The sequence below is a fragment of the Rhinolophus sinicus genome, chromosome 4 (assembly GCF_057876585.1).
Source record: "Rhinolophus sinicus isolate RSI-liver-muscle chromosome 4, RSI-T2T, whole genome shotgun sequence".
Classification (NCBI taxonomy): domain Eukaryota; kingdom Metazoa; phylum Chordata; class Mammalia; order Chiroptera; family Rhinolophidae; genus Rhinolophus; species Rhinolophus sinicus.
In genome coordinates this window covers 112,708,046-112,733,487 of record NC_142504.1, presented here as the reverse complement: position 1 = coordinate 112,733,487, position 25,442 = coordinate 112,708,046, and the positions used below count along the sequence as shown (strand labels likewise).

The window sequence follows — 25,442 nt, the reverse complement described above, 5'->3', positions numbered from 1 at the left end:
GAAAAGCAGAGTTAATAATTTAGGATGCACAGCACTAAAGAAAGTTAGTCTGTGTGTTTGTCTCCTCACCTGTAAACGGCTTGAGTGTAAACAGAAATGAGCAAGCTGGGGGCTGGTTACTAAAGAGACAGGAGGAAAAGCACTAAGGGACAGACCAGCCTCCCCGAGGGGGCGAGCGGGGATGTGTTCCAGAGCCCAGATGGACATACAGGTATCCAACGAGAGGAACAGCTGCCCTCACTGCTGGGCGGGAGGCTGAGTGGGCGGAAACACAGGCAAACTCTGGACAGAGTGGGAGAGGCGAGAAGGAGCTCACACGTCATCGTTTCTGTCTTCTCTGCGGAGCCGGAAGCAGGCCGTCTGCCGCAGTTGCAGGGCTGTGTTCAAGCTTGGGGGGCAGGGGAGGCGAGGGGAAGGACTTTGGGAATAACTCTGGGAATGACTTCTGGGCTCGTGGAGAGTGTGGGGAGCTTGGGGAAGGGCTCTCCATTCTCTTCTGCCATTGATGCTTCATAAAACCGTGCAGGGCCCACAGGTGTTCCGTGCCCGTGGGTCTGCAAATTGTCTTTCGTTTAAAATCGCTGCATTTATTGCAGGTAGTTATAGCTTTATCTATAATATTGTCCACGTGGTAACTGATCTGCGTAATAGAGACTACGAGTTACTTAAGAATTCATTGATTTAATATCACATTTTGACTGAATTTTTCTATATTCAAATTATTTAAAAACAGTAATCTTCCTCTGATGGATCTTTTTCTGTCTGTCCACATGTACCAGCTATATGTACACACACATACACACAGGGAGAGAGAGGGTGGACGGGAGAGCTCAGAGTTGATGGGGATCTTGAATTAACCAGAAAACCCCGTTTCTTAACCATATCAGAGCATTTACCATTTATTCAGTTTGTGAGCTAGCCCTGTCTTGCTTTGACTTCCATGTTCAGAAGCTGGTTTTCTACATTCTTACCTAAGTCGTATGTCCTGGCCACCCCTGTGTGGCAGGGACTTCCTGACACTGGCCAGGCTCACCTGGCAGCTGGGCAGGGTGCTCAGACCGCCCAAGGGGGTGGGTGGCAGCTCGCACTGACCAGAACTAAGACAAACTCAGTTTTTTCTCCTTGTGTTCGTGACGATGGTTTTGGCTTTGATTCTAATTTTACATTTGCGTAGAGTCAGACTCAGGCTGTCCTTCTTTCCTTCCTGTGCAGGAAGCAGCCCTGGAAGCCCACCTCGTCCCCGTCCTGCACTCGCTCTGGCCGTGGCTTCTGATGGATGATTCACTGATGCACGTCGCCCTGCAGCTACTTTGCGTCTATACTGCAAATTTTCCCAACGGTAAGTAGAACCCAGTACTGCCTTCCAGTCGTATAATATACTCAAATGCCAATTTTATGCAATGTTGTTAAAATGGACTGGATAAATGAATACATAGTTTGAAGTGTTTCTCCTGCTAATTGAGGGTATGGTGGTTCAAGGTGCACTTTCTTGTAACAGATACATTAGTAAGTTTCTTGAGATAGGAAGGGTCCTTACACCTCAGGGAGTAGAGAGGGAGAAACTGGCCTGATTGTATCAGTGGGAAATTGAATTTGGTAGGAAAATTGAGAGAGTGAAAATTATGATGGTAAGGCCTTAAAAACCAGGTAAAGGTTAAAACTCATAGATTGTAGAGCAGCAGACTGGCATGATGAAAGGTGGTTCTGGAGACTGTTGGTTTGGTGATAGCTGGCATCATTGGGGTGCCTCTTTCACTCATTCATCTGACAGACATTTTCTTGAGGACCTACTGTGGGCCTTGCATGTTTAGAGGCCAACAGCTGAGAGTGAGCACAGAGAAGGGTGATTTGGGCACAGAGGTGATTTGAGGAGAGAGGAGAAGGCGTGAAAGGGCTGCTGGAGTGGAGGGAAAAAGCAAGCCTGCTAGGGAGATGAAATAGGTCTGCTGGTGGTGTTAATTTCCCATTGAAAACTCAGAGTGATACAAACGCCAGTTATAAAAACAGCCACGGGGCATCGGGTACAGCCCAGGGTATCTAATCGGTAAGATTGTAATGACTAGGTACCATGTCCGTGGGTACTGGGCTCACCGGGGTGATTGCTTCGTAAGTTATATTCATGTCTAACCACTGTGCTGTACACCTGAAACTAATGTAATGTGGTATGTCCTCTGTCATTGAGAAATGTAAAAAACTTAGAAAAAACAAAACTCAGGGGCATAAATTTAAGGCTTAACTGGTCTGCAGGTATGTGTGCTTTCCGCCAGCGAACTCAGCAGCTTAGCACCTGGGCTCTCCAGTATAGCGACAGATGACAGAGAAAGGGCTGGACTGGGAACAGGTCAGGGCCCATGTCGCCAGTCCCCTGCCTGTGCTGGCTTCAGCTTCCTCCTGGTGGTTGGGCACCGGCCTTGGCCTCCACTCGGGAGCTGTCCATTTCTGTAGCCCCTCAGCTGTGTCCGGCCTGGATGACCTGACGTCAGCAGTCCTTCAGGCTCCTGACGCCGCTGAGCTGGCACTGCTGGGTGTGGCATGCAGCACAGTGCAGGCGCCTTGTGCCCCCCCTGCTGCTGCACCATTTGTCCCCACCCCCCAGGCAGCGCCCTCCCCCCCCCAAGCGTTACATCTGCACATGGTTCTTCTCTACCCCGCCCTTCACTCCTTAGTTAACGGTTTAGGGAAATAAGGAGAAAAAAGAATCAGTTGCTAAGTACTGAGCAGAGGAAACGTTTAGTATCTACCTTTTGAAACTATTATCTATGTTACTTTTATTCTTAGAATTGATGTAACTACTAGAATGTGATGAGGTTACTAAATGGAGGAAGAAACTTTCTACCCTCCTGTCTGGTTTGTTTGCAAGCAAAATCGCATTGTTAGTGACAGTTTCAAGTAATACTTTACTGCATACAGCGGTATTTGGATACTTTTGTATAATGTGAGCACAAGAAAGCTCACTGTATTTATTTGTGTTTACTGTGTTTTGTGAGTTTATTCTACAGAATGTATTTGATTCTAATCTAGTCATACGTGAGCTGGCCGGCCTCTGCTGCATGGACTTCCCCAAGTTAAGCACAGCTTGGGTTTATATTCCAATACACTCGCGTGCGTTTCTAACTCTTCTGTGATTATCCTTCTCCCTTGGTAAATCCCCTGTGGTTTAATATACTGAGAAGACACTAGACTTTGGAAAACCAGTGGACGCCACTGCTGGTCGTTGCTTCTTGTGAGCTGTGTGACCTTGAGCAAGTCACTGACTTCTCTGAGCTCTGTACCTTCATCTGGCACATGTGGCTGGTAGCATTTGCCCATCCTCCCACCCCAGAATTATTGTTCCTTATTTTTTTTCCCCTTTGTAAAATGAAGGCATTAGATCAAGTTACCTCCCATTTCTAAAATTCTGTTCTTCTATATAGGCCTTTAATTAGGTGTCTTCTTTAGGAACTATTAAAAAACCTATTATGCTTGTTTTATTATTTAAAAAAAAATAAACCTAGTGTTTTTCAATGCTCTATTGTGGTCATTAGGCCGTTAGTGAGGACCGTCCATCCCTTATGTTGAACGTGCTCATCACCAGTAGCCTTCGGTGCTAATTTGCAGTTCACAGGTTAACAGCCAAGTCGTCGGATACACTGATAGGCTTTGCCACTTTGGGTCTTTTTTAACTAAGCAGTGAGACTGAGAAGACCTTGTGATAGGCTGTTCTTTTTCAAGGTTGCAGTTCTCTTTGTTGGTCAAGTTCTGGACAGTATCCTGTGCAAGCTGTCGGCAGAGGCGCGTCCGGCAGCTCCCTGATGCTGTGTGTGCTGAGGCTGGCCTCCCAGACGCCGCTGGAGAACGCTGCCGTGCAGCACGTGGCTTTCCTGTGTCTGTCAAACTTGGCCTTGTCTCACGACTGCAAAGGAGTGATGCAGAAAGTAAGTATTGAAACTTCCTTCACATCATCAAAAGGATAGTAAAATACTTCCAATCCAGGATATATGTGAAGCACCTAGAACTCATTTTCTAGGATTAATTTATTATGATTTCAAGACATTTTGTTTTAAAGGATTGTAAAAGGATTAAGAGCTTCACTTTGTTTGAAGCCAGCTGGGACATGACCCATGACAAGTGACAGAAGATAGAACACGATCAAACCATTTCTTTTAGTTTATCTTCTTAGCTTTGGATTATATTTTATCACTCTCAAAAATGAGTGTTTTAGAAAGACAGCTGTCTTCCGCTTATTTGAAATCATAAAAGTAATATATTGGCCTTTAAACAAGACCACACTGAACAGTTACAATTTCAGTTCCATTTACAGTGTCAAAGTGGTTTATGAACTCCAATCACAGCCCTTTTCTCCAAGTTAGACCTAAGTTCTTTACGGCGCCCAAACTCAACTTCCTATCACTGGTTTTATCTTAGGGTACTTCACAAGGGAGTGGCTGGTTGAGTCAAATTCTAGTACAGCTATTCAGTTAGACTGTATTTAGGTGTGTGTCAACAGAAACCCTAATTTGGAAGGTCCCTTAAAATTTTAATGATTAGATTACCTATTACGCCCTAGAACATGGTTATTTGAGTACTTCTCTTTCTTTCGCATAAAGGCCAAGATAAATTGCAAAAGTTTGCAGTATTCATAAGAATTGAGTGTCCTTTTCCTCTGCTGCTGCATCTCCACCCCCACCGTGCAAAAAGCAAACAAACAAAAAAAGCAACAAAACACTTTGAGGGCAATCGCCAAATAAATAGCAGTCTTACTCAGGGAAGATCTTTTCAGTGCTGTGTTGGAGCTAGCTCATGTTGGCTCAGGAGTGTCGGCGTTAATTTCAGGAATTTTGGAAGCTGGTTGACATCACGGTGGTGTCTTGAAATCAGCCATAGTGATAGTAGTCACACCATGTTAATTGGCAAAAGGTGCAAATCAGGGCCGACTGCTCTCACTGGAGCTGGCCGGGTACTTACCAGCACATGGCTGATGTCTTCTTCGTGTGTGTGTGTGTGTGTGTGTGTGAGAGAGAGAGAGAGAGAGAGAGAGAGAGAGAGAGAGAGAGAGAGAGAGAGAATGAGAGAGAGAGAGAGAATGAGAGAGAGAGAGAGCAAGAGCGAGAGAGAGAGAAGGAGAGAGAGAGAGAGAGAGAGAGAGAGAGAGAGAGAGAGAGAGAGAGAGAGAAGGAGAGAGAGAGCACACCCAAACAGGGGCAGGGGCAGTGCTCACGGCCACTTCCTTCCAAAGCACATTGGTAGGAAGCAAAGCAGGAACGCCCAAATGCAATGTAAGTGCCAGCCTCAGGCTCAGGTGTGACTTCGAGCTGGAGACTGACTCTCTTCAAGCTTCAGAAGTTCCTTTGTTTTTAGGTTACACAAAATGACCGCTTTAGCATCTTCAGGTCCCCATTTCTGATTCTGGAACTGTACTGAAGCCAATTTTGATATAAGGTGGTCAGACTCTGTTTCCTCTGCCCTAAAGACCTTCCCCTGAGCCTTCTCTGCTGCACTGAGTTACAATGAGCCCTGGACACTTACTCTGGTACCGCTCGGTTACTCGTCTGCAGACGTCAGAAAACGTAGCTGATGCTGTTGTACAACTGAGATTCCCAAAGGCCTGGTGTCTCTCTACCATGGCCTGTTTCTGTGTATTCTACCTGGTGTAGGAAATCATTTCAGTGCATCCTGAGGCCCAGCAGCAAGAAAGAGCGCCCACAGCATATTCACAGTGTAAAGCACTGATGTATATTTTATCACTCTGGTCAAACCCAGGGCGCCTGTACCCTGGAGATTCTAGCTGAATGGGAAAAGCAAGGGATGGATCCCAAAAGCACTAGTCTGGGCTGACAGGTGGGCGGTGGGTGTGGGTGGCGGCCCGCACAGGGCACACAGTGGACGGTTCCCTTGTTGCTGGGAGATGCTGCTTATCTTTCTGTAGCTTGCTTCGTCCATGTGCTCCGAGCTCTTCACATACAAGTGTTAAATTTATATCGTAGATTCGAGCCATCGTCTTGATTTAAGTGCAGGAGAGCCCAAGAACTAAGCCAGATAGGTTATGAAACCGGGAGAGAGAAGAGATTTCCTGGGCAGTTAGGAGAGTTCAGTGGTCACATTTCTGCTTCCTGATCAGGTGTGCATGTGGCTGTGGTTGCCGCACTGCCTGGACGCCTTCTGGGTATTGTCCCTTCCTGCTTTCTTTCTGTGTTTGCATAGAGATTACTCAAGACAGTAAGTTACTGTCTTTCACCTACTTAAGAGTTTCGCGGGGTTTTGTGGCAGGGGTGTTATTTGGACACTGAAATGACTCTTAGAGTTCCAGTAATAGACTTGTCGCATCTGTAAGTTTACTAGAATGACATGTAGCCCTGAGAAGTCGTCTGTAATGATAAGCAGCTGGGAAAAATTGAATGCAAGATGCACCCACAGATTACTTTTTAGCACACTTGTAGCTATAAAGATTCAACTACCCTCAGTACTGCCAGAGTTGTTAACTGGTGCTGAAGGTTTATTTGGATTATGTTTCTTTTTTAATAACATTTTGAATAATTTTTTTATTAATACATTTTTAATGAGTTTTTAAAATAAATTTTTATTTATCTTTCATTTATTTTTTTATTGAAGTGTAGTCGACACACAGTGTAATATTAGTTTCAGGTGGACTCCGCAGGGAGCTGACATTTATATACCCTGTGACATGATCACCATGCTCTGTCCCGGGCGTAGTTACTACAATAGTTTAGATTGTTTCCCCGGTGCTGAACGTTACACCCCTGTGGCTTATTTATTTTATAACTGGAAGCTTCTACCTCTTATTCCCCTTCACCTTTTCACCCATCCTCCCACCCGCCTCCCCTGGGGCAACCATCAGTGGGTTTTGCTTATTTTTCCTCCCCACAGGATAGCTTTTAATGAGCAGCAAAATGGCCAGAAGACAAATAGAGAAAACTCAGACGGCTTGACATAATTCCCAGACTGAATTATCAATCCTAAATAATTAAGAGCAAACTATGGTTACTTTATCCATCGTCAGAAAAGAATCAGTAAGAGTTAGAATGGGAGCACTGTTTTGTTCTCCTTAGCTTTTCCACTTGTACCTGGAAGCAGTATCGGTGGAGTATTTGGAAGGGGTTGGAGGAAGGAGACATTACAGTTGAGGAAAAGAGCAGAGTGCTGGTTGATCGGTCTCTAGGGGACTAGGCAAAGGGTGCAGAGACTCAAGCAGAACATGACGTTCTCTCTGTTCCCCACAGAGTAACTTCTTGCAGAACTTTCTGTCGCTAACACTGCCGAAAGGAGGGAACAGACAGCTCAGTCACCTGGCCGTGCTCTGGTTGAAGCTACTCCTGAATATGTCCCTGCGGGAAGACGGGCAGCAGATGATCCTGAGGCTCGAGGGCTGTTTGGACTCGCTTGCAGAGCTGAGCAAGTTCAAGCACAAGAGCAGCCCTCACCTGCCTCTCCTCATTTTTCATAACATTTGTTTCAGTCCTGCCAATAAGCCCAAGGTCCTGGCTCACGGTGAGTGTTCACACACACACACACACACACACACACACACACACACACACGCGCCCATCCATTGCCACGTGTGGTTATTCACAGTGTACTCTACTCATATGAAAATACAAGATGGTTTTATAACTAATTCTCCAGGTACTTACTTATTAAGCATCCATTGTGTTCAAGGCACTGTGGGGGGCAGAGGCTGAGAATGAATCAGGCGGGACTCTTGTCCCCAGAGATGAGCCAGACGTGGCTCCAGCCATCAAGGAGCTGCCAGGAGGCTCCCAGGGTTAACAGGTCACGTCATGGAGGGGCCCGCTGGATCCAGGAGTTGGCGGGAGGCAGAGCGTGAGCGGGCGCCTTGTGGCTTCACTCCACTCCTCTCCCCTCCCCTCCCCTCGCTCCTCTGCGTCTCTGAGCAGATGCTGCCCGGTCAGTGGAAGCTGCAATGGCCGCCATGCCCTTCCAGCCTCCTCTCCCTTCTCTCTCACTCTTTTATCTCCTTAGTTTTCCTCCACAGCTTTCCCACCAGCTCATACTGTATGTGTTTTCGGTATGTGTGTGTGTTCCCAGTCTGCCCACACTAGAACAGAAGCTCTAACAAGGCCAAGAGGTTTTGTCTCTTTTGTTCGCGTTTATTTGTGGCACCTAGAACTGTGTCTGTGACGTGTGAGCTCTCAGTGAATGTTTGGGTGAGATCCTGACCAGGCAGGAGCGTTCAGAGCCAAAACCGCAGGGGGCAGTTAGCCTTAGGGAGACTTTCTCTGAGACGCAGGCCCGACAGGTGCGCACTGGCGAGCAGCTGGAAACACTGCAACAGAGAGAAACGGAAGCACTGTTTCTGGAACCGTGTGCTGCTTCTGTGAGGACTGTGACTTTCATAGGAGGCGCTGTGTTATCGTAAAGGAAGATGAGGTGGGTTCTAGAGCCCACAGCCGGCGCCGCACGCCAGGCCCTTCGGCGCTCAGGCCTGGCGTCACCTGGGGCAGCTTCTCTGGTTCCCGCTTTGCACCTGTAAAAGAATTCCTCCTGGACTGGTTCTGGTAGAGACGAGTTGGGAAACACACGCAAAGCACCTAATGCAGTTTAGAGTACGTCTTAGATGCGCCAGATAATACTATCTTTTCCTTTCATATGTTTCACTTAATCTTTCCTTAGAAGTGTTTTTCTATGAAACACGGAGTTTTCCAAGTGGATGGGAATGACTCTGCTTCCATTCTGCGATGGGTGTGGTCATGACCCTCTTTTTCTGATAATCATATTAAACGCTAGAAATACAGGGAAAGGTTTTAGAAGTCCGGTCAGCTTTTAGCTGATGAAATGAACTGCGGCTCTGCACGCTGCACCCCACACCCCACACCTGGCTCTGTGGCCCCCGTGGGGGTTTGCTTCACGGCCTTTGTGTCATCCCCCTTCCCTGGGTCTGCCTCAGTTTCCACAGTTGTTCAATGAAAACGATCATGGGCCCTGCCTTTAGTTTTTTGCTAAAAAACTAAAGGAAAAAAGATGAAATGGACACTTGCCCTTAGAAAAATTTATTTAGGAGAAAAAACCCCAAAAAAACCCAAAGTCTAATAACTATGAAAGACATTGTATTAGTTGGAAATTTAACTGCATAGAAAACCCTAGGTCCCGATAGCTTCACCAAGTGAGTTCTACCTAACGTTTTAGCAACAGGTAATTCCAAACAGACCCCAACTCTTACAGAGAAGGGACGGAGAGGAGGTAGTCGCTCGTTTTGTGAAGCTGGCAGAACGTTGTTAGTAAAACCTGACCAGGACACCGACAACTTTTGCTAAATGTTTAACTAGTTGCTCTTGGGTGAAGAGGGGGTTGGATGTATATTGAGTATGTAGAAATTTTATTATGTCTATACTAAATGAATATATAAATTGATAAATTGTACTGGCTTAAAGCATACAACTTAACAGATTGTGGCACAGTATGTGATACTCTTTCTTTTCAATTCTGTGTGGCCAGCTCGTTCTCATACAACATCTGCACTGACTTCAGCTGGACTCGTGTCCGTAGCCAGTCTGGTTGCAGTTCAGTCATGATTTGACAAATGGAACTGCATCCCAGTCTGCTCTTTTCCCAAGAAATTTATTGTCATTACATCTGATATGTACTATATTGTTAAAATGCTCTCTTGCCCTGATGCAACAAAACATTCATAAAACTGAAACCTCTTGTAGCTTTATCACTAATTCATTTCTGGTTTGTAGCATTTGTTGATTTTCATGGTGTAAATACTCTTCTGGTAGTTGATTTCAGGCTATCAACATGACATCCCTAACCTGATAATTGAATCAATATCATTAAGAAAGGTAATAAATATTCACAAGCCTTCACTTCCTAATTATTTAACTACGTTTTACTATTATCTACTCTCTCGAGATTATGTGGGAGTTTACTTCATACCTGTTTGTTAAACTTAAAAATGTTTTATGTGCTTTTTTAAAAAACTTGAAGTATAGTTGACGTACAATATCATTAGTTTCACGTTTATGTGCATTTTGTATACGTGTTACATTTCACATTAAATGTGTGAAATGTGTGAAATATAACACATTTAAAAAAAATTTTTAAAAAATTGATCGCCTTGCATTATCCAAAGGAACACCACGTTAATTGACCTATATATGTACTTTTAAAAAGTTTTTGAGAGCTAGTACCTGACTAGTAATTAAACTTCTTTGATCATGGGTAATATGTTCTGAGTGTTGGACAATATATAAAAATATCCCTCGATGATACTATCAGATGGAACACACCATTTGATGACGTGCCCTAAGAGTATCAGCTGCCACCTGTAAGCTCACATGATGAATTTGACCAGCTGACTTTACGGGCTAGTGTGTGACACAGGAGAAGCAGGGGACCGGAGGATGCCGCTGAGGTGGTCAGGCACTAGGGGTGCTGGCGGGAAAACTGCGGCCCCCACACTGTCCCTCCACTACACAGCTCACAGAGCAGCTTCTTTTTCTGTAAGAGATTTTAAATTCCTTAAAATGTGTATACAAAATCTAAATAAAATCACTTAAACAGCATTTTTGTTTAATTATAGAGTCTTTCACTGAACTAGTGTTTATTGAGCCCCTAAAATAAACTGCCACTGTGGTTGGAATATCCACCACAGCTGACACGCTACCCTCAACCAGGTCACAGTATAATTAGATGCATCCAGTGGGGTGGGGAGTGGTTAACGTGTGTAGAGAGAGTTCCCAGTAACAAGAGTTTCACCCTTAAGAATGCAACACGATTTTAAAATCACATGATAGAGGAAAAATAATTTGATAGTTTAATGGTATAAAAGAATAAGTAACAATGTAGGTTCGTATGTTGTTTTGAAACATCGTGACCAACTGCTTGGGACTAGACTTCGCCATCTTCACTTAGAATGAGGAGGCTGCTGCAGGTCATGTCCAAGTCTTGATTTCACACTCTGGTTAGCTTTGCAGAAAAAGAGATGTGTCTTGTGTGTTGACATGCGTTTAAATCACTTTTTACACACACACACACACACACACACACACACACACACGTTTCCCTAAAATGTTTAGTCCTTTTTTTCAAAGACTGAACTAATATGGTATTCCTTGATGGTTATTTTATGCAGTAGCTCATCCAATTGATAGGTTCATATAACAGTCTTTATAATGTATCACAAGAGCCAGTCTGTTTTCCTGCACACCCAAATATGACCCATAATTGAAGAGCCCATTAATATAACTCATTGTGTAATGACTTACTTCTCCAGTATTGTTGTCTTTAAATGAATGTACCATTGTTGAATTAGGGGCAGAAAAACGAGGCAGCTGCTGCTGCCCTGACATTCTCTGCCTGTCAGGACAACAGTTGTTTTGAGGTTGTCACCCACGTACCACACGGTGTAAAAGACTGTCTTTTTGTTGTAGTCCCGTGACACCAACTTTGTATGTACTGTGATGGGGTAACAAAAGACTGTCTGATTCGTCTAAGTTAAGAATGCACTGAATGTCTGTGACTGAACTTTTTTTTTTTTTTTTTTAAATGTGTTTATTATTAGAAAAAGTCATTAGTGTGCTAGCTGCCTGTCTGGAAAGCGAGAATCAAAATGCTCAGAGGATTGGAGCTGCCGCGCTTTGGGCTCTCATTCACAATTATCAAAAGGTCAGTTTCTAAAATCATTGTCATATCTGGGAAGCCTCTGAGGATGTATCCGGGGACCTCAGAGGAGCATCAGCAAGAGAGAAAAAGGAGGCCAAAGACCCATGTTGCCCTGTGCGTTTATACAGTTAGTAAACCGTCGTTGACATCTTTTTCATTAATTTCAACAGACTGTCTCATTTCAGAAGTGTCTCTCTTTTGAGTGAGTGAATGTTCCCTGTGAATATAAATTGATTTGCCGTATCAGTGTTAAGTTATTGTAGATTATTTCTACTACAAGATGTGTCAAGGATAAATGCATCCTAAAAGAAAACCAAGTGACAGAGTCTTATCCAATTGTGTGATTTGCCTTTCTCTAGTATGTGTCATCACTGACATATGCTCAGGTGTTGGGCTGCAGCACCCAACCCTCCCTGGGGGACCCTCAGGCAGGTGGGGACTCGACTCGGCACCTGCTTTCTCAGGCCTCTGGTCTTCTCTTTCATTGCAGACATCTCATTCCTGAGAGAAATGCCTGCGTGTGTCTAGTGATTAAACAGTGGCCAAGTGACAATGTTAAGATAGATAGCCCTCCCTGATGGTGCCCTCAGCGAGTTGTCCCTTGTCTACACAGCGCCTTCTCCCCGCTGGATGGCATCAGTGCACACGGGGACAGAGGCTGCTGCTGTCACTTTCACCCGGGGACCTTCAGGGCTTAGCACAGGATTTGGCACTTTGTAGTCACTGAGTAAATATTTGTTGACCGATTGGTAATGTTTGATATACTTGATCTGAAATCTGAGGTTTGAGGGAATATGAAATAAGATAATAAGTTTAAAATAGTAAATTGAGGCTAGGAGAGAAGGGATAAGAGGAGAGGGAAGAAAGAACATGGGACGGTAAGGAGAGAATCAAGTTAGGGAAGGATGTGGCGATGGCCCATTAGGATATACTAATCTGAATTCTCTAGCGACGTCGTTAGAGCTTATAATATCCTGTTTACACTGTAGTCAGTGGCAGAATGAGCAACGTGGTCTCCTGATCCCTAACACATAGAAACAGACCTAATGAATGGATTCTGTGTTATCTTCAGGCAAAAACGACTTTGAAAAACCCATCAATAAAAAGAAGAGTGGATGAAGCTTATTCCTTAGCAAAGAAAAGTAAGTGTCATTATGAAAGGCATTTCAGTTAAACTTGGGAGCTGTTCACTGCGTTCTCGGATTAATGAAATGTCTGCTGGACAGTTCACAGCAAAAGGACAGTTTTCTACATTGACGGTTTACAGTGATGTGCGACAAGCTTTTTTGTTGAAACGTTGTACTGTGAGCTGGTATTTGGTCTGTGCTTTTCATTATAATAGTTTTTAAAGAATAAAATATAATAGTTTCTCAAAACATGTCTGTCATCTTTCTCCAAGTCATTTTTTTCTTGTATGAAACTTGCTTTGCTGATGGCTACCACTCTGCTAAAGTGTGTTCTCAGGTGATAAGAGCCGGCCCCAATAGCACTGACCTTGGACAGACGACGGGTCTAACATCTGGGGATTGAGTCACAGTCTTCCAGAAATAGATCCCGTCTCCCCAGAATCCACTCCGCCCAGTGACGTAATCACAATGAGGCAGGGTTTTCCTCTCAAAGTGCATTTTTCATTTTAAGTGACACACGTTTTCATAACATGATTCTCTGAAGCTTTTTAATGCTGAGACACTGAGCTGTGTCTTTCCTGTGCTGTACTGGATCTGGGCTCTATAGTCCGATTTTTCATAAGTGTCTCGTGGGCTTTTTTGTTTTGTTTCTAGCTGTGATGATGACCTTCTGGAGGTAGTGAGTCACTGAGTTATGTTAGCGTTTATGTGTTAGGAGGAATGGTACATAAAAGAAGCAGGCATTCCTTCGGGATTGTAGATAGTGGGATCCATTATGGAGGTGCATTGAGTTTTGTTTATACTCTTCGGCCACACCATTAATAAAAAATAAATACAAATTTTGAGACTTCTTAATTTGTTTACAGTGTACAGTATTCCTATAATGCTAGTACATCAAGACGTTAAACAGAACTTGAAGTTACATGTAAATCCTGTTGATGTATGTTGGTGTATATGTGTCCACGCGTACATGCATGTAGTACTAAGTTTAACAAACTCTTTCTTCCATATTCTTATTTTTCTCTCTCAGCTTTTTCAAGCTCGGAAGAAAACCCTCTGAATGCCTATTATTTGAAATGTCTCGAAAGCCTCACCCAGCAGCTGAACTCTTCCTGAGGACCGGGGCTGCTCACCACGGACAGATGAGCCCGCCGGACGCGAGTGTGCACAGCTGCTGCCTGAGACAGGCCGAGCCTCTGCAGCGGGGGTGCCTCTCTCCTTCCCGAGAGAAGTGGCCGCCCCTTCATTTCATACCAGCTCTCCGAGTCAGAGCAGCCGACTAGAAGGTGATGCAAAAAGGCATAGAAAGTTCTGGGAACATAGACATTTTTACCCTTTTCTATGCACCTTGCTTTGTAAAAATCCTATTTAACAGTTATTTAATAAACTATTTTTAGAAACTGAAAATTGAATAATCGTTGCAGACTTTTATCAGTCTCATGAATATAAACTTCAGGAATTGAAATAAGACATTATGTTCTGATACCCTTTTTTAAAAATTCTTTTCCATGAAATTTGGCTCTTGTCAATACAAATGCTTAGTTTTCGAACCTTTCCACTGTCCAGAACATACATAGTCGTGAAGGGATATTTGTATGTGAATGTGTATAATTTTGTGAGTAGCTTTTTTCTGCAGTTTCTAGCGATTAACTCCTTCCGTTCAATCTGTAAATCTGTTCTATTTTATTCTCTTTACCTTTCAACTTCCGAAATGCTATGTAATAAAGAAGGAAGGAATAGTGTTTATGGGTTTGGGTTCGTATTCTAGCTCAGCCCAAAATAGGAACGAGACTGAAAACTCCAGCAGCAGAAGATCAGCCGAGTGCTCTGTGACGTCCCTCTGAACTAGTATGTTGTGTAGAACTCAGAACTTAAATCAGAATCAAGTCGATTAGTAATCACTTCCAGCAGGTTTCCCAACACTTTGGAAAGTGAGAAAATTGTGTCTAAGAAATGAAAAATAAAAGGTGATACGTGTGTGTGTATCTGTGTGTGTGTACACACCACACAGATACACACATTCATTTAGGAAGACGTTTTCTAATTGAATTATGGTAAGAAAAAAATCAATATTTTTTATTAAGTGCTGTTAGCAAATTGCTGTCATTAATAAGATAAGCCAGGTGATGTTATTTAAGCTGGAAGCATGAGAACAAAATATATGATAAATACTGAAATTGAAGCAGATAAATTTGTAGTGTCTGAAAATTATTGATTAGAGATCTGAAAAATAGATTTAGGAGGTTCAGAGGTTTCTGGGAAGCCCAAGTTAATTTGAAACAGGACATGCCTATACTCTGAAACATTCACCAGTTCTAAGAGCAGGAATCTTAGGAATTATTTCTGCCTTTTCTCCTGGTTTTTTACATTTTATGTCATTTTCTCAATATTGCCTTGTAAGCCCTCACTGATGAATAATGCACTGGATTTCTTTGTACCTTCCATTTCAAGAGCTTTTTATGTGACTGGCACTAATCTGAGAATGTTTATGATTTAACCTATTTTCTATAAAGTACTTCTGTTATCCCTATGTTAGAGGTGAGTAAATGGAGGCTCAGAGCGGCTGGTGAGTACGAGGTTGAGATTGGAACCCAGGGTCACTGCTAATAAGCCGATGTTTTTAAACCACTGTGCTACGCTTCCTCCTTTTCTTTTTTCCTCATTGAAGTTCCTGACTTTGTGTTTGGATCTTACAGATGACACACCATTTTTTAAAATAAAACTTGGGCCTCTTCAGGGAAATGGTCATTTCCTTTATGGTTCATTGATTGGTTGATTGATTGACGTATCGTGGCGTGTGTGGCCTCATGTCTCTGGAATTAGGAAGAACTGTAATTTGTCATTTTCCGTAGCAGTCCAAGATAGTGCCATAGGGGGGTTTGGAACCCAGCAGTCAGAAGCAGGGACCTGTGCTGCCAAGAAGGACCACCGCCCCTGGAAAGAGGAGAGAGGTAACGGCTTCTGAAGACTTGCATGTACCTCTGTTGGTGTCCAGGGACGTGAACCTCAGGCACGTCGTGCGCTAGGTCCGGGATGTTGGTCCTTACAACCTGTGGATCCGGTAAGCAGAGGGCCCTACGGTGACTGGCCCGCCATCCCCCAGCTGCCACCATGCTCCCCTGGGGAATCACCAGCCTCAGAAGCGCCCCCCCCAATGTTTGTTGAAATGCAGATGCGTGGGCCCACTGGACCACAGTCATAATGTCCAGGAGAATGGTTAGCAGACTCCCAGGTAAGCTTTACACCCCACTGTTTGAGAACCACTGATGAATCCCCCTGACTTTGCAGAAAACTGCTTAGAACATGAAAATCACTTCCTGTCACTCAACTACTGAGTGATAAAATCAGGACTTGAATGTGGGTCTCCTGAATGCTATCGCACACCCCTAGTTTAGGCGAAAAGCCAGAAAACAGGTGAAGGGCCTACTGTGTTTCCCTGAAAATAAGACCCAGCCAGACAATCAGCTCTAATGCATGTTTTGGAGCAAAACTTAATATAAGACCCAGTATTATATTAATATTATACTTATTATTATATTAGGTAGTAAAATTACAGCAAAATAAGCCCGGGTCTTATATTAATTTTTGCTCCGAAAGACTCATTAGAGCTGATGGCCCAGCTACGTCTTATTTTCAGGGAAACATGGTAGTTCGTGCCTTAGGGTCTCCAGAGTTCGCATTTCCTGGCGTCTTGGCTTGGCTGGTTCGTGTGTGTCTAAGCTAGGGAGGCACACACACAAGCTGTGCTGTGCTGACCAGAACGTACACAGTGAGACAGGCTTCTGGACTTCAGGTTGAGCAGTTTGGGGGCGTAGGCAGCCGCTGGCTGTTGGAAACAGAGGAAACAAGTAGCATAGTTAGCTGACCTAGCTAAAGCCTTTCCCCACTCTTCCTGAAACCACTTTCGAAAATGAATACTGGATATACTTTTCTTTGGTGTTCTGTAAAGAATGGGTGAAAAATAGAACTCGCCCATTTAACTGCAGGTCACCGATTTTCCTTTGTAGTGTGAAATATACTCATCGTCTGCAATAATTTTCCGTCATTAGTCTTTGTGGCTGCGCCTTGTGTGTCTCATTTCCTGAGATCTGCTTCTTGACCCATAAGGTTCCTCCAATTTGCCAGGCTGACGGGGAACGTAGTGACCAGCACGCCTGCTCCTGCCATAACGAGGTGCCTTCGCAGGGAGCGGGACACGGTAGTAGAGGGTTGTGGACTCTGGAGTCCTGTGGACCTGGACTCAGCCCTGCCCTCCCGCACACAGCCGTGGAGACCGTTTCTTCCACTGTCCCTGGGGAGAAGGATGCCTGCCTTGTAAGTTCTGCGTGGTACACAGTGGATTGCCCCTTAGATGGCCAATAGTAATTGTTCCTATAAAGTTCTCAAAAATTCATCCTCTTTCACTAAAATGTTAATCTTTTGTGTCCTTGCATCCTCTATCCCTGTGGGGAGGGTGCTGTGCTGGGAAGTGAGTTGTGTGGTTGGAACACAGGTCCCCACATTACGAAAGGATGGTCAGTTTCTGGCGGATGTGTGTGGCCACTGTCCTCAGGTCCCTGCTGGTACAGACAGCCGGTCGGCATAGAGAGCCTACGTCCTGTGCTAAATACACTTAGGTGACTTGGTACATTTTATTCTTCTGCTTGTCAGGTTGTCTTGATTGTCAGTTGGTAGAATATGGCACTGTGTCCATTTGAATTGAGATGGACAATACAACAAATGATAACCTGAGTAGCCCAAAGAAAACCCGAGTTTAAAGAATCGTTCCTCTTGGGAGTAGCCATCTTCCTCTCTCCCTGTTGTTGCCCTGTGTGCTCCCAACACTTAAGGGGAACGGGTGATAAAACGCTCTTGTTCCTGTGATTAGGACACTTAGTTCAGGGGAACTAAGAGTTTATTCTTCCTGAGTTCAAAGTTATTCCTCACAGGAAAATTCTTACAAAACCCAAGTAGGAGGTCAGCTGGGACTGAGAGAGTGCGCTGGGCTTGAGGCTCAGGGTGTACGGGAGTCTGTGCCAAGACCCGGGAGTTTGAGACTTGGCAGCCAGAGCCGAGGACTCACCCTCAGCCTGATCCGGTGTGAAATGTTCCCGACGACGTTCATCTTGGTGCTTCATCTGTTTCTTCTGCATTTGTGAAATCGGCTTCAGGAAAAAAAAATCTGCTTTTTCAAAACGATGGTCCGCAAAGGATCCATAAAGTAACATTCAATAAATTCTCATTTTGCATAAAAGCCAAGAGAAAAATATGCGCTTTAATGTCGACTCCAAGGAAATAAGTTTCCCATGCACTTCTTCCTCAGTGATGTTTCCCCTACGGTTTTACCTCTGCCCGTGGCTGTGCCTTTGGAGCGACTGCATCCCATTCGTTTCATCTGGGCAGCGACAGTCCCCATTCTCGTAGCAGACTGCTCGCAGTTCTGGGAAAGCCTGAAATGGGATTTCTTCAGATATGCTTTTGGAACATTCTTCCCTTGGCTTACCGTGGGAAAAGACATTATAAAATGGAAAACTACTATTTTTATCGCTTTCAGATGATACAAAGATTGGATTGCAAAGAATCAGTTTATGGGTATGACACCTGGTTCAAGTTACCTTTTATATCTGTTAGGCGAAGCCATGATTGCACAGAGTAGAAAGCCCAGAATAATAACAGCTTCAGTAAGAGAGAAGTTTCTTTTTCTTTTTTCTCTTTTGTTGCTTTTTCCACAGCCAGGGAAGCCCCAGGGGCAGTCCTTCACTGACGCTGTCCTCAGGGACTCAAGCACCCATCCTTCTGCTCTGCCGTCGTTGATGCATGCTTCCTCCAGCAACTTACCTTATGGATGGTGGAAGGAATAGGACAGAAGAGGATTTCCCCGGCTCTGTTGCCCTTTGAAGGAGCCTTCCCCCAAACACTGGTCCAATAACCTGCCCTCATGTCTTCTTGGACAGAACACAGTTGTGTGGTCACTCCAAGGATTGCAGGCCTTACCTGGGCTCCCTGCTACATCCAGCAGTGCAGGCTGGTCGAAAGGGGTTGGGGGCTCCATTAGGGAACCGTGCATCCCTGCCCCAGGGGCCCACGTTCCACTTAATTTAATAGAACAACATATGATATAATTCGGGGTAAAATTGGTGATTAATTCTAGGTGCACTTAGAGCTAGAAAAATTAGTGTCAGAGAATGAAGTAAGATGACTTTCCAATGTGAAGCCAGACGCTCTGTGTGGATCTCATCCCCACAACATGGAAGCCTCAGCTGTCAGAACTCATTGACGTGTTGTGGAGAAACATGGCTGGGAAGGCAGATCCTGGCACTCTCAAACATAGTAACGAAAACCTGGCTAATTGAAAAATAAAATGAATTGAAAAATTAATATGTGTACCTTTAGCATTTTATTTCAAATATGTAAATGTGTATTCAGTATCTCATCTCTTATTTAAGGTCTGGGGCCTTTTCTGAATGTATTTCCTGTGGTGTTCACAGTGTGTGTGTGTGTGTGTGTGTGTGTGTTTTTGGCATAAATCACACCTAATGCATCTGGACAATTTCCAGTTTCAGTTTCTGGAAGTGGAGCAAAAAATAAGACAGTTATTAAGCAATCAAAACTCCAACCTCTTCCCACTTTTTTTTTCTTTTTTGCTATTTTATCCAGGGATTCTTTAAGATTTCTACTGTTTCTGACTTTCTTTACAGTTAACTCAGCACACCAAATTCAACAACAATTTGTGACTCCTTTGTTACCAGTTCTTTGCAAAGAGGCCAGCTTAGTTCTTACAGAATTAATTACTTTTCGTCAGTATTTAACCAAATTCTGTGATTCCAATCTGAGTGGTACCAACGGTTTAGGAACAAGTCCACCCAGATCTTGGTCAGCATGAAACTCGCCTCCGCCAGCCCCCGAGCTCACGTGTCTGGCATCAGCCAGTGTGTTTATTGGGAGAATGGAGAGAATTGTTCAATCTTAGCAAATCCATTAAGGGGTAGCCAATCAAGAGAGGTTCTGTTATACTCTGAGCTTGTAAGACGTCTTGAAACCTTGAACTTCTGGTCTGTTTTTGTGGCTCATCCTTGCCGGGCTGGGTTATTAGGGACAAAGGTTGCCAGGGGATATGTGTACTTGCTCAGATGTCATTCTCGATTCACCTACCTTCTTCACATCCTCTAGCGTGCTAATCCATGCCCTTTCTTCTCCTACCTCTGTGACTTAATTCTCTAACTTTCCTCCACCAGTGTGCCCCCACCCACCTTCACGTTTCCTTTCTGTCTGTTTTAAAAGGCCAAGATCAAATGTCACCTTTCCCATGAAGCTGTGTCAGATTCCCCAGCTGGGAGGAAATTCTTTATTCTCTGATTTTCACACCAGTTCAATTTAGCTTAGTTTTTTTTTTTTTTTTTAAGCTTTTATATCAGTCCTTTCCCCTTATATTACGTTGATTTGCATATAGTCATTGTTCCCACCATCTGCTTGACATGACTTCTGATTCAACTTGTAACTCCCTGCTTCCCACAATGCCTTGCACAAAGAAGGTGCTCAATTTATATTATTTTGAATGAATGAATCAATGAATCAATGAATCAATGAATATTAGGCTAAAAAATTATGTTGACTTTGTCCAAATATGCACTTCCATAAGTATTTCTTTTATGAGAATAGATTTTTGTTAAGTTGATAAAGAATAAAAGCCAAAAAGCACTGCTTAAAAATGCTTTAAAATTCTTAGAATATTTTTTAATTCAGTAGAGAAAGAGAAAAAAAGCATTTTAGATATGATTTGAAAATATAACCAACACCAACATGAAACAAAGATACTAATCTAAACTTTCAGGACCCATTGCTTACTAGGAATCTTCCTCAGGATATTCTTTTTGGGAGATAGAGTTTAGGTACCAGCTTTTTGAAACCTGAACTGTAAATTCTGAAAATTGTGTGAGCTGCAACTCCAGCAGTGTGGAAAACACAGAAGCCAGGTCGCATCAGCGATGCTGTGTGAAAAGCACAAATCAACATGTAACCTGCAAGCTTCCTTCCAGTTCCTGTATCCTAGTGCCCACATTTGGCAGCAGCAGGCATTGTAGGAACCTGACTTCAGTTCACAGGAATGTGACACTGCTCTGCACAGACTAGAAGAGGTGGCAGTGGGAGAGGCCGAAAGGCAATTTTCATAGTTTGACTTCATGAGAACTGGGGAGAAGGCTTATTCTACTGGTACCATTGCAGTCGGGAATGACGTCTAATTGCACCCCTTTAAAGCTTCCAGGCACATTTCTTCTCCACGCTGATCCCCCACAGCTCCATCTGCAAGGTGAGCCTGCTACAGCTCCTGCACAGTGATTGTGAGTTTCGCTCCAAGTAGGGAAGCGTTAAGTGCACAGAGTCTAATCCAACATGTATAGCATTTGCTTGTATGATTTAAGATTTGAAATTGTTAAAAACACAGGGGCTGGTACTAACCAAGATGCTGAACTCTCAGGACTGCTGATCCCTCCTGCAGAATTCACTCCCAGGGTGGACTGAGAAGGGTGAGCTACCACTGGGTCACAGGTGGAGCTCACTGATGTCCACCATGTCCTGTTCCCTGTCACGTCCCACGCCCAGGCCGAGGCTCTGCAGTCTCAACAGTGTCTCTTCCTAACACTGCTTCTCACCGGGGGAACGAAGGGTGATGACCTGCCTGGGGGTGTTTTTGGAGCGAGAAGTGGCTGGCTGTGATCCACTGTGCCCAGGACTCCCCACCACTCCCCACCATTGAGCTATCTGAGGCTCATACAGACTACGGGCTGGCCTTCACGGTGTTTGCCTGAAGTTCCCAGGGGAAAATGAGCTCTCATAACAAGACGTTTGACAAGAACAACCACTTCAAAAGGAAAATAGCATGCTGGGAATTTTCCAAAGGAAGCAGAAATATTAAAACAAATGAACAATAATTTTAAATTAGCCACAGAAATGCATTAAAAGAGATAAGGAAGGAATTAAAAATATAAGCCCCAAAATGAGTCATAAAGAAGGGACAAGAAAACATTACGTATGACAGATATGAAAGCTGAAAAAAGACTTTACTAAGTACTGCAAAGAGTAGAATGAATCTAGCTGAGTTATGAATTAGAAAACAAGATTGAGGAAGCTTTTGAAAAGGAAGAAAAGACCGAAAAATAGAAAATAAAAATATAAAAAATAAGAGATATGGAAGATAGAAGTAGAAGTGCTCACATTTGGATGGCAGGATACTTAGAAATGGAGAAGAATAAAAATGAAAATAAACACTTGAAGAAATAATGGAAACACATTTTCTAACACCAAAAAATGTTGACAGGGCCGGCCCGGTGGCTCAGGCGGTTAGAGCTCCATGCTCCTAACTCCAAAGGCTGCCGGTTTGATTCCCACATGGGCCAGTGCGCTCTCAACCACAAGGTTGCCAATTCAATTCCTCGAGTCCCGCAAGGGATGGTGGGCTCCGCCCCTGCAACTAAGATTGAACACGGCACCTTGAGCTGAGCTGCCTCCCCGATGGCTCAGTTGGTTGGAGCGCGTCCTCTCAACCACAAGGTTGCCAGGAGTCCGGGAGGCTGGACCTGGAGCTGAGCTGCGCCCTCCACAACTAAGACTGAAAGGACAACAACTTGAAGCTGAACGGCGCCCTCCATAACTAAGATTGAAAGGACAACTTGACTTGGAAAAAAGTCCTGGAAGTACATACTGTTTCCCAATAAAGCCCTGTTCCCCTTCCCCAATAAAATCTAAAAAAAAAAAAAAAAAAGAAGTTGACAAAGTTTATTTTTAAAGAGCTAGAAAGCCAAAGAAGAGAGGGGAGGAAAAATATATATCTACACTCATTGCAAACTTAAAGAATATCAAAGGCCAAAAAACAAAAAAAAAATTCCCAGGAGAAATGATAATAACCCCAAACTGGAAAAAGCCCAAATGCCCATTAATAAAACAGATTTTTAAATTATGGTATATTTATGCAATGAGATATTGTTCAGCAACAAGAAAATAACAAAATACTTATAAACACAGCATCATGAAAAAAATGTCAAAATGTTAAATTGAGCAAAAGAAGCCTGACAAGAAAAGAACATACAAGTACTGGATGATTTCACTTAAAAGAACTTCAGTAACTAGCAAAACTAAACTCTGGTGACAGAATTTCCTAACAATGGTAAGTTTGGAGGGTATGTTGGCTGGAAAGAGCACAGAGCAACCATCTGGCTGCATTCTGTATCTTGATCTATGTTTTATTTCTGGATCCAGGTTGTGATAACACAGGTGTACGCATATGTGAGAAGCCTTAAAAATTGTTCGTGTTACTATATGTGTATTATGCTTCCATAAGACATGTGAAAGAAAAATACTAAGTTTAGATAATATCAACATAGTGGACATTAGTGAGGGGAAAAACAAGGCTTTAAGAGAATGCTATATTATTGGGGTGGAGAATGCAGATATCAAAATGTTTTCATAAGAATAGATAAAAAAGAAACAAAAAGGGGGATAAATTGAAAGAATAAATTAAGATGACAAAACACCCAAATATATCACTAAAAGTAAATAGACTAAACTTACAAGTGAAAGAGCTCCTTGAAATATTGAATTTAAGAAATCTAAGTATATACTGTTTACAAGTTTGAAATAAAAGGGTTAAAAAGCAAATGTAATCAAAGGAAGACTGATATTAACAGAATAAAATTGACTTCAAGATAAAAAAATTCAAATAGAGATGAAAAAGGTCACTATAATGACAAAACATTCAACTCATCAAGGTGAACGCAGCAATTTTAAACATACATGTACCTAATAAAATAACCTCAAAATATATGAAGCCAAAAATGGCAGAATTACAGGATAAATGAGTCTGAAATCACAAGAGTGGCTTTCAACACATGCTCTTCGTTTTTGATAGATCAAGGAGACAGTAACTCAAAAATGATGTAGAAAATAGCACTGACCTAATAAATCTATACAGAATTCTGCAATCAGGAATTAGAGAAATCACCTTTTTTTCCCCTCAGTGCACATGGAGCATTTACAATTGATCAAGTATCAGGTAACAAAGAAAGCCTCAATAATTTCAGAGTAGGTCCATATAGAGTAAGGACTCCTACCACTATGTAACTAAGTTAAAATTTAATAACGAAAAGTTCAGCAAAGTATCCTTGTATATTTGAAGTGGAAAGACATACTTTTAATTAACCCACAAATTAAAGCAGAAACCACAATGGAAATTTACTGAACGATAATGAAAACTCTATGCATACAGACCGGTGGGATGCAGCAAAAGTGAAAGTTCTCTCACTTTTTTATCCTCAAGAGAAATTTTCAGCTTTAAATCTGCCTAAAAGAAGGCCTCAAAATTAAGAGCCAAGTATCTATCTTAAGTTACAAAAATAATGACAGAATGTATCTAAATTAAGTTGAAGAGAGAAAACAAGAGCAGAAGTTAATGAAATAGAATCAAAGGTATTGCAATATAGAAAATGAACAAGGCAAACATTCATTCTTAGGGGGGGAAAATAGCAGTAGACAAATTTCTACCAAAAATGATCAACTGAAAAATGCTAGAAAAATAGGCAAGAATCATGAGCAGGCATTTCAGGGAAAAGGAAACTCAGTGGCCAATACACATTAAAAAAAAAAAAATCTTCAACTGCATTTTCATTTAGGGAAATAGGAATCGGGGCCACAATCAGACTAACAAAAAATAAAAAGTCTGACAATAACAGGTGTTGGAAGGACGTAAATCCACAGGAGCTTTCTGTGTATTGCAGGGGGCAGTGCAAGTAACTGCAATCACAGCTGAAATAATTTGGCGTTACTTCCCAGAGCTGGACATGAACAAGTAACAACCTAGCAGGACCTCTTGAATATGAGCATCAAGAGAAACGTCAAAAGTGTCAATAGTAAAGACCTGGAAACATTCCAGCACCCATCAGCGTGAGAGGCGATGAATTAGCCGTTTACACAATTCCATTTACACAACAGAATATCGTGCAGCAGTAGAAATGAATGAACAGTAACAATATCCGGCAGTCTGGAGGCATCTTGGTGGCAGAGCTGTATTATTGTGCTATAAAAACATATAACCCTAGATTTTCCCTACTGACAATATTTTAGGTGTAAAATAGTTTTGCCCTCCTCTGCAGATGCACTTACTTGGCCCCCGTCACCTTGCGCTGGCCCATGACACCTACCACAGCTTGAATGTCAACGGGCTCCCACAAGTAGGGTATTTCTGATTATACAGTGGTCTTAAAAATAATTGTCACAGTCGGATGCCAAACATTTAATCACCAACCTGACTGCCTGAAAAATCTTGAGTGTGGGTTGTTATTTTTCTATGGCTCGATGACAGTTAAAGTTCTGTCTCCCCTTCGCTTATTGTTCTTAAGAGCACAAATCAAGTTAATACAGTCACCACATGAGAAAGAAAATGACTGCTGATCTGTTTCTGTTCCATACTCAGAGGTCTGTAGGTCCCAAGTACTCAGAAAAGGTCTGTAGGTCCTTCCCTTTGCTTGAGGTATTAGGTGAGATGTTTCATATATTTGAATTCAGTGTGTGTGTGTGTGTGTGTGTGTGTGTGTGTGTGTGTGTGCCCTGTGGAACCTGAATACTATTCTTCTAGCATTTCAGGATGGCTCAATTGGTATTATTGAGTCTCCAGATCTTTTTCTTATCTAGCATACCTTGTTGGTGCTCTAGTTCACAGAAGAGAAA

General features: G+C 43.0%; 1 protein-coding gene across 6 annotated transcripts in view; it reads left to right on the top strand.

Moving 5' to 3' along the window:
* The window catches only part of RTTN (rotatin), a 126,627-nt gene extending 107,542 nt beyond the window's left edge, over positions 1-19,085 (top strand). For 2 of the 6 annotated variants that reach the window (XM_074339859.2, XM_088798038.1), the window contains 6 exons: positions 1,213-1,339; positions 3,712-3,914; positions 7,218-7,485; positions 11,519-11,622; positions 12,692-12,761; positions 13,777-19,085. In XM_074339859.2, the coding sequence (XP_074195960.2) occupies positions 1,213-1,339; positions 3,712-3,914; positions 7,218-7,485; positions 11,519-11,622; positions 12,692-12,761; positions 13,777-13,862 (858 nt within the window). In that variant the 3' untranslated portion in view covers positions 13,863-19,085. The remainder of the gene's footprint in view (positions 1-1,212; positions 1,340-3,711; positions 3,915-7,217; positions 7,486-11,518; positions 11,623-12,691; positions 12,762-13,776) is intronic. The other 4 variants (XR_012498707.2, XR_012498705.2, XR_012498702.2 and 1 more) reach the window with 4 other exon arrangements.
* Positions 19,086-25,442: the final 6,357 nt, after the last annotated feature.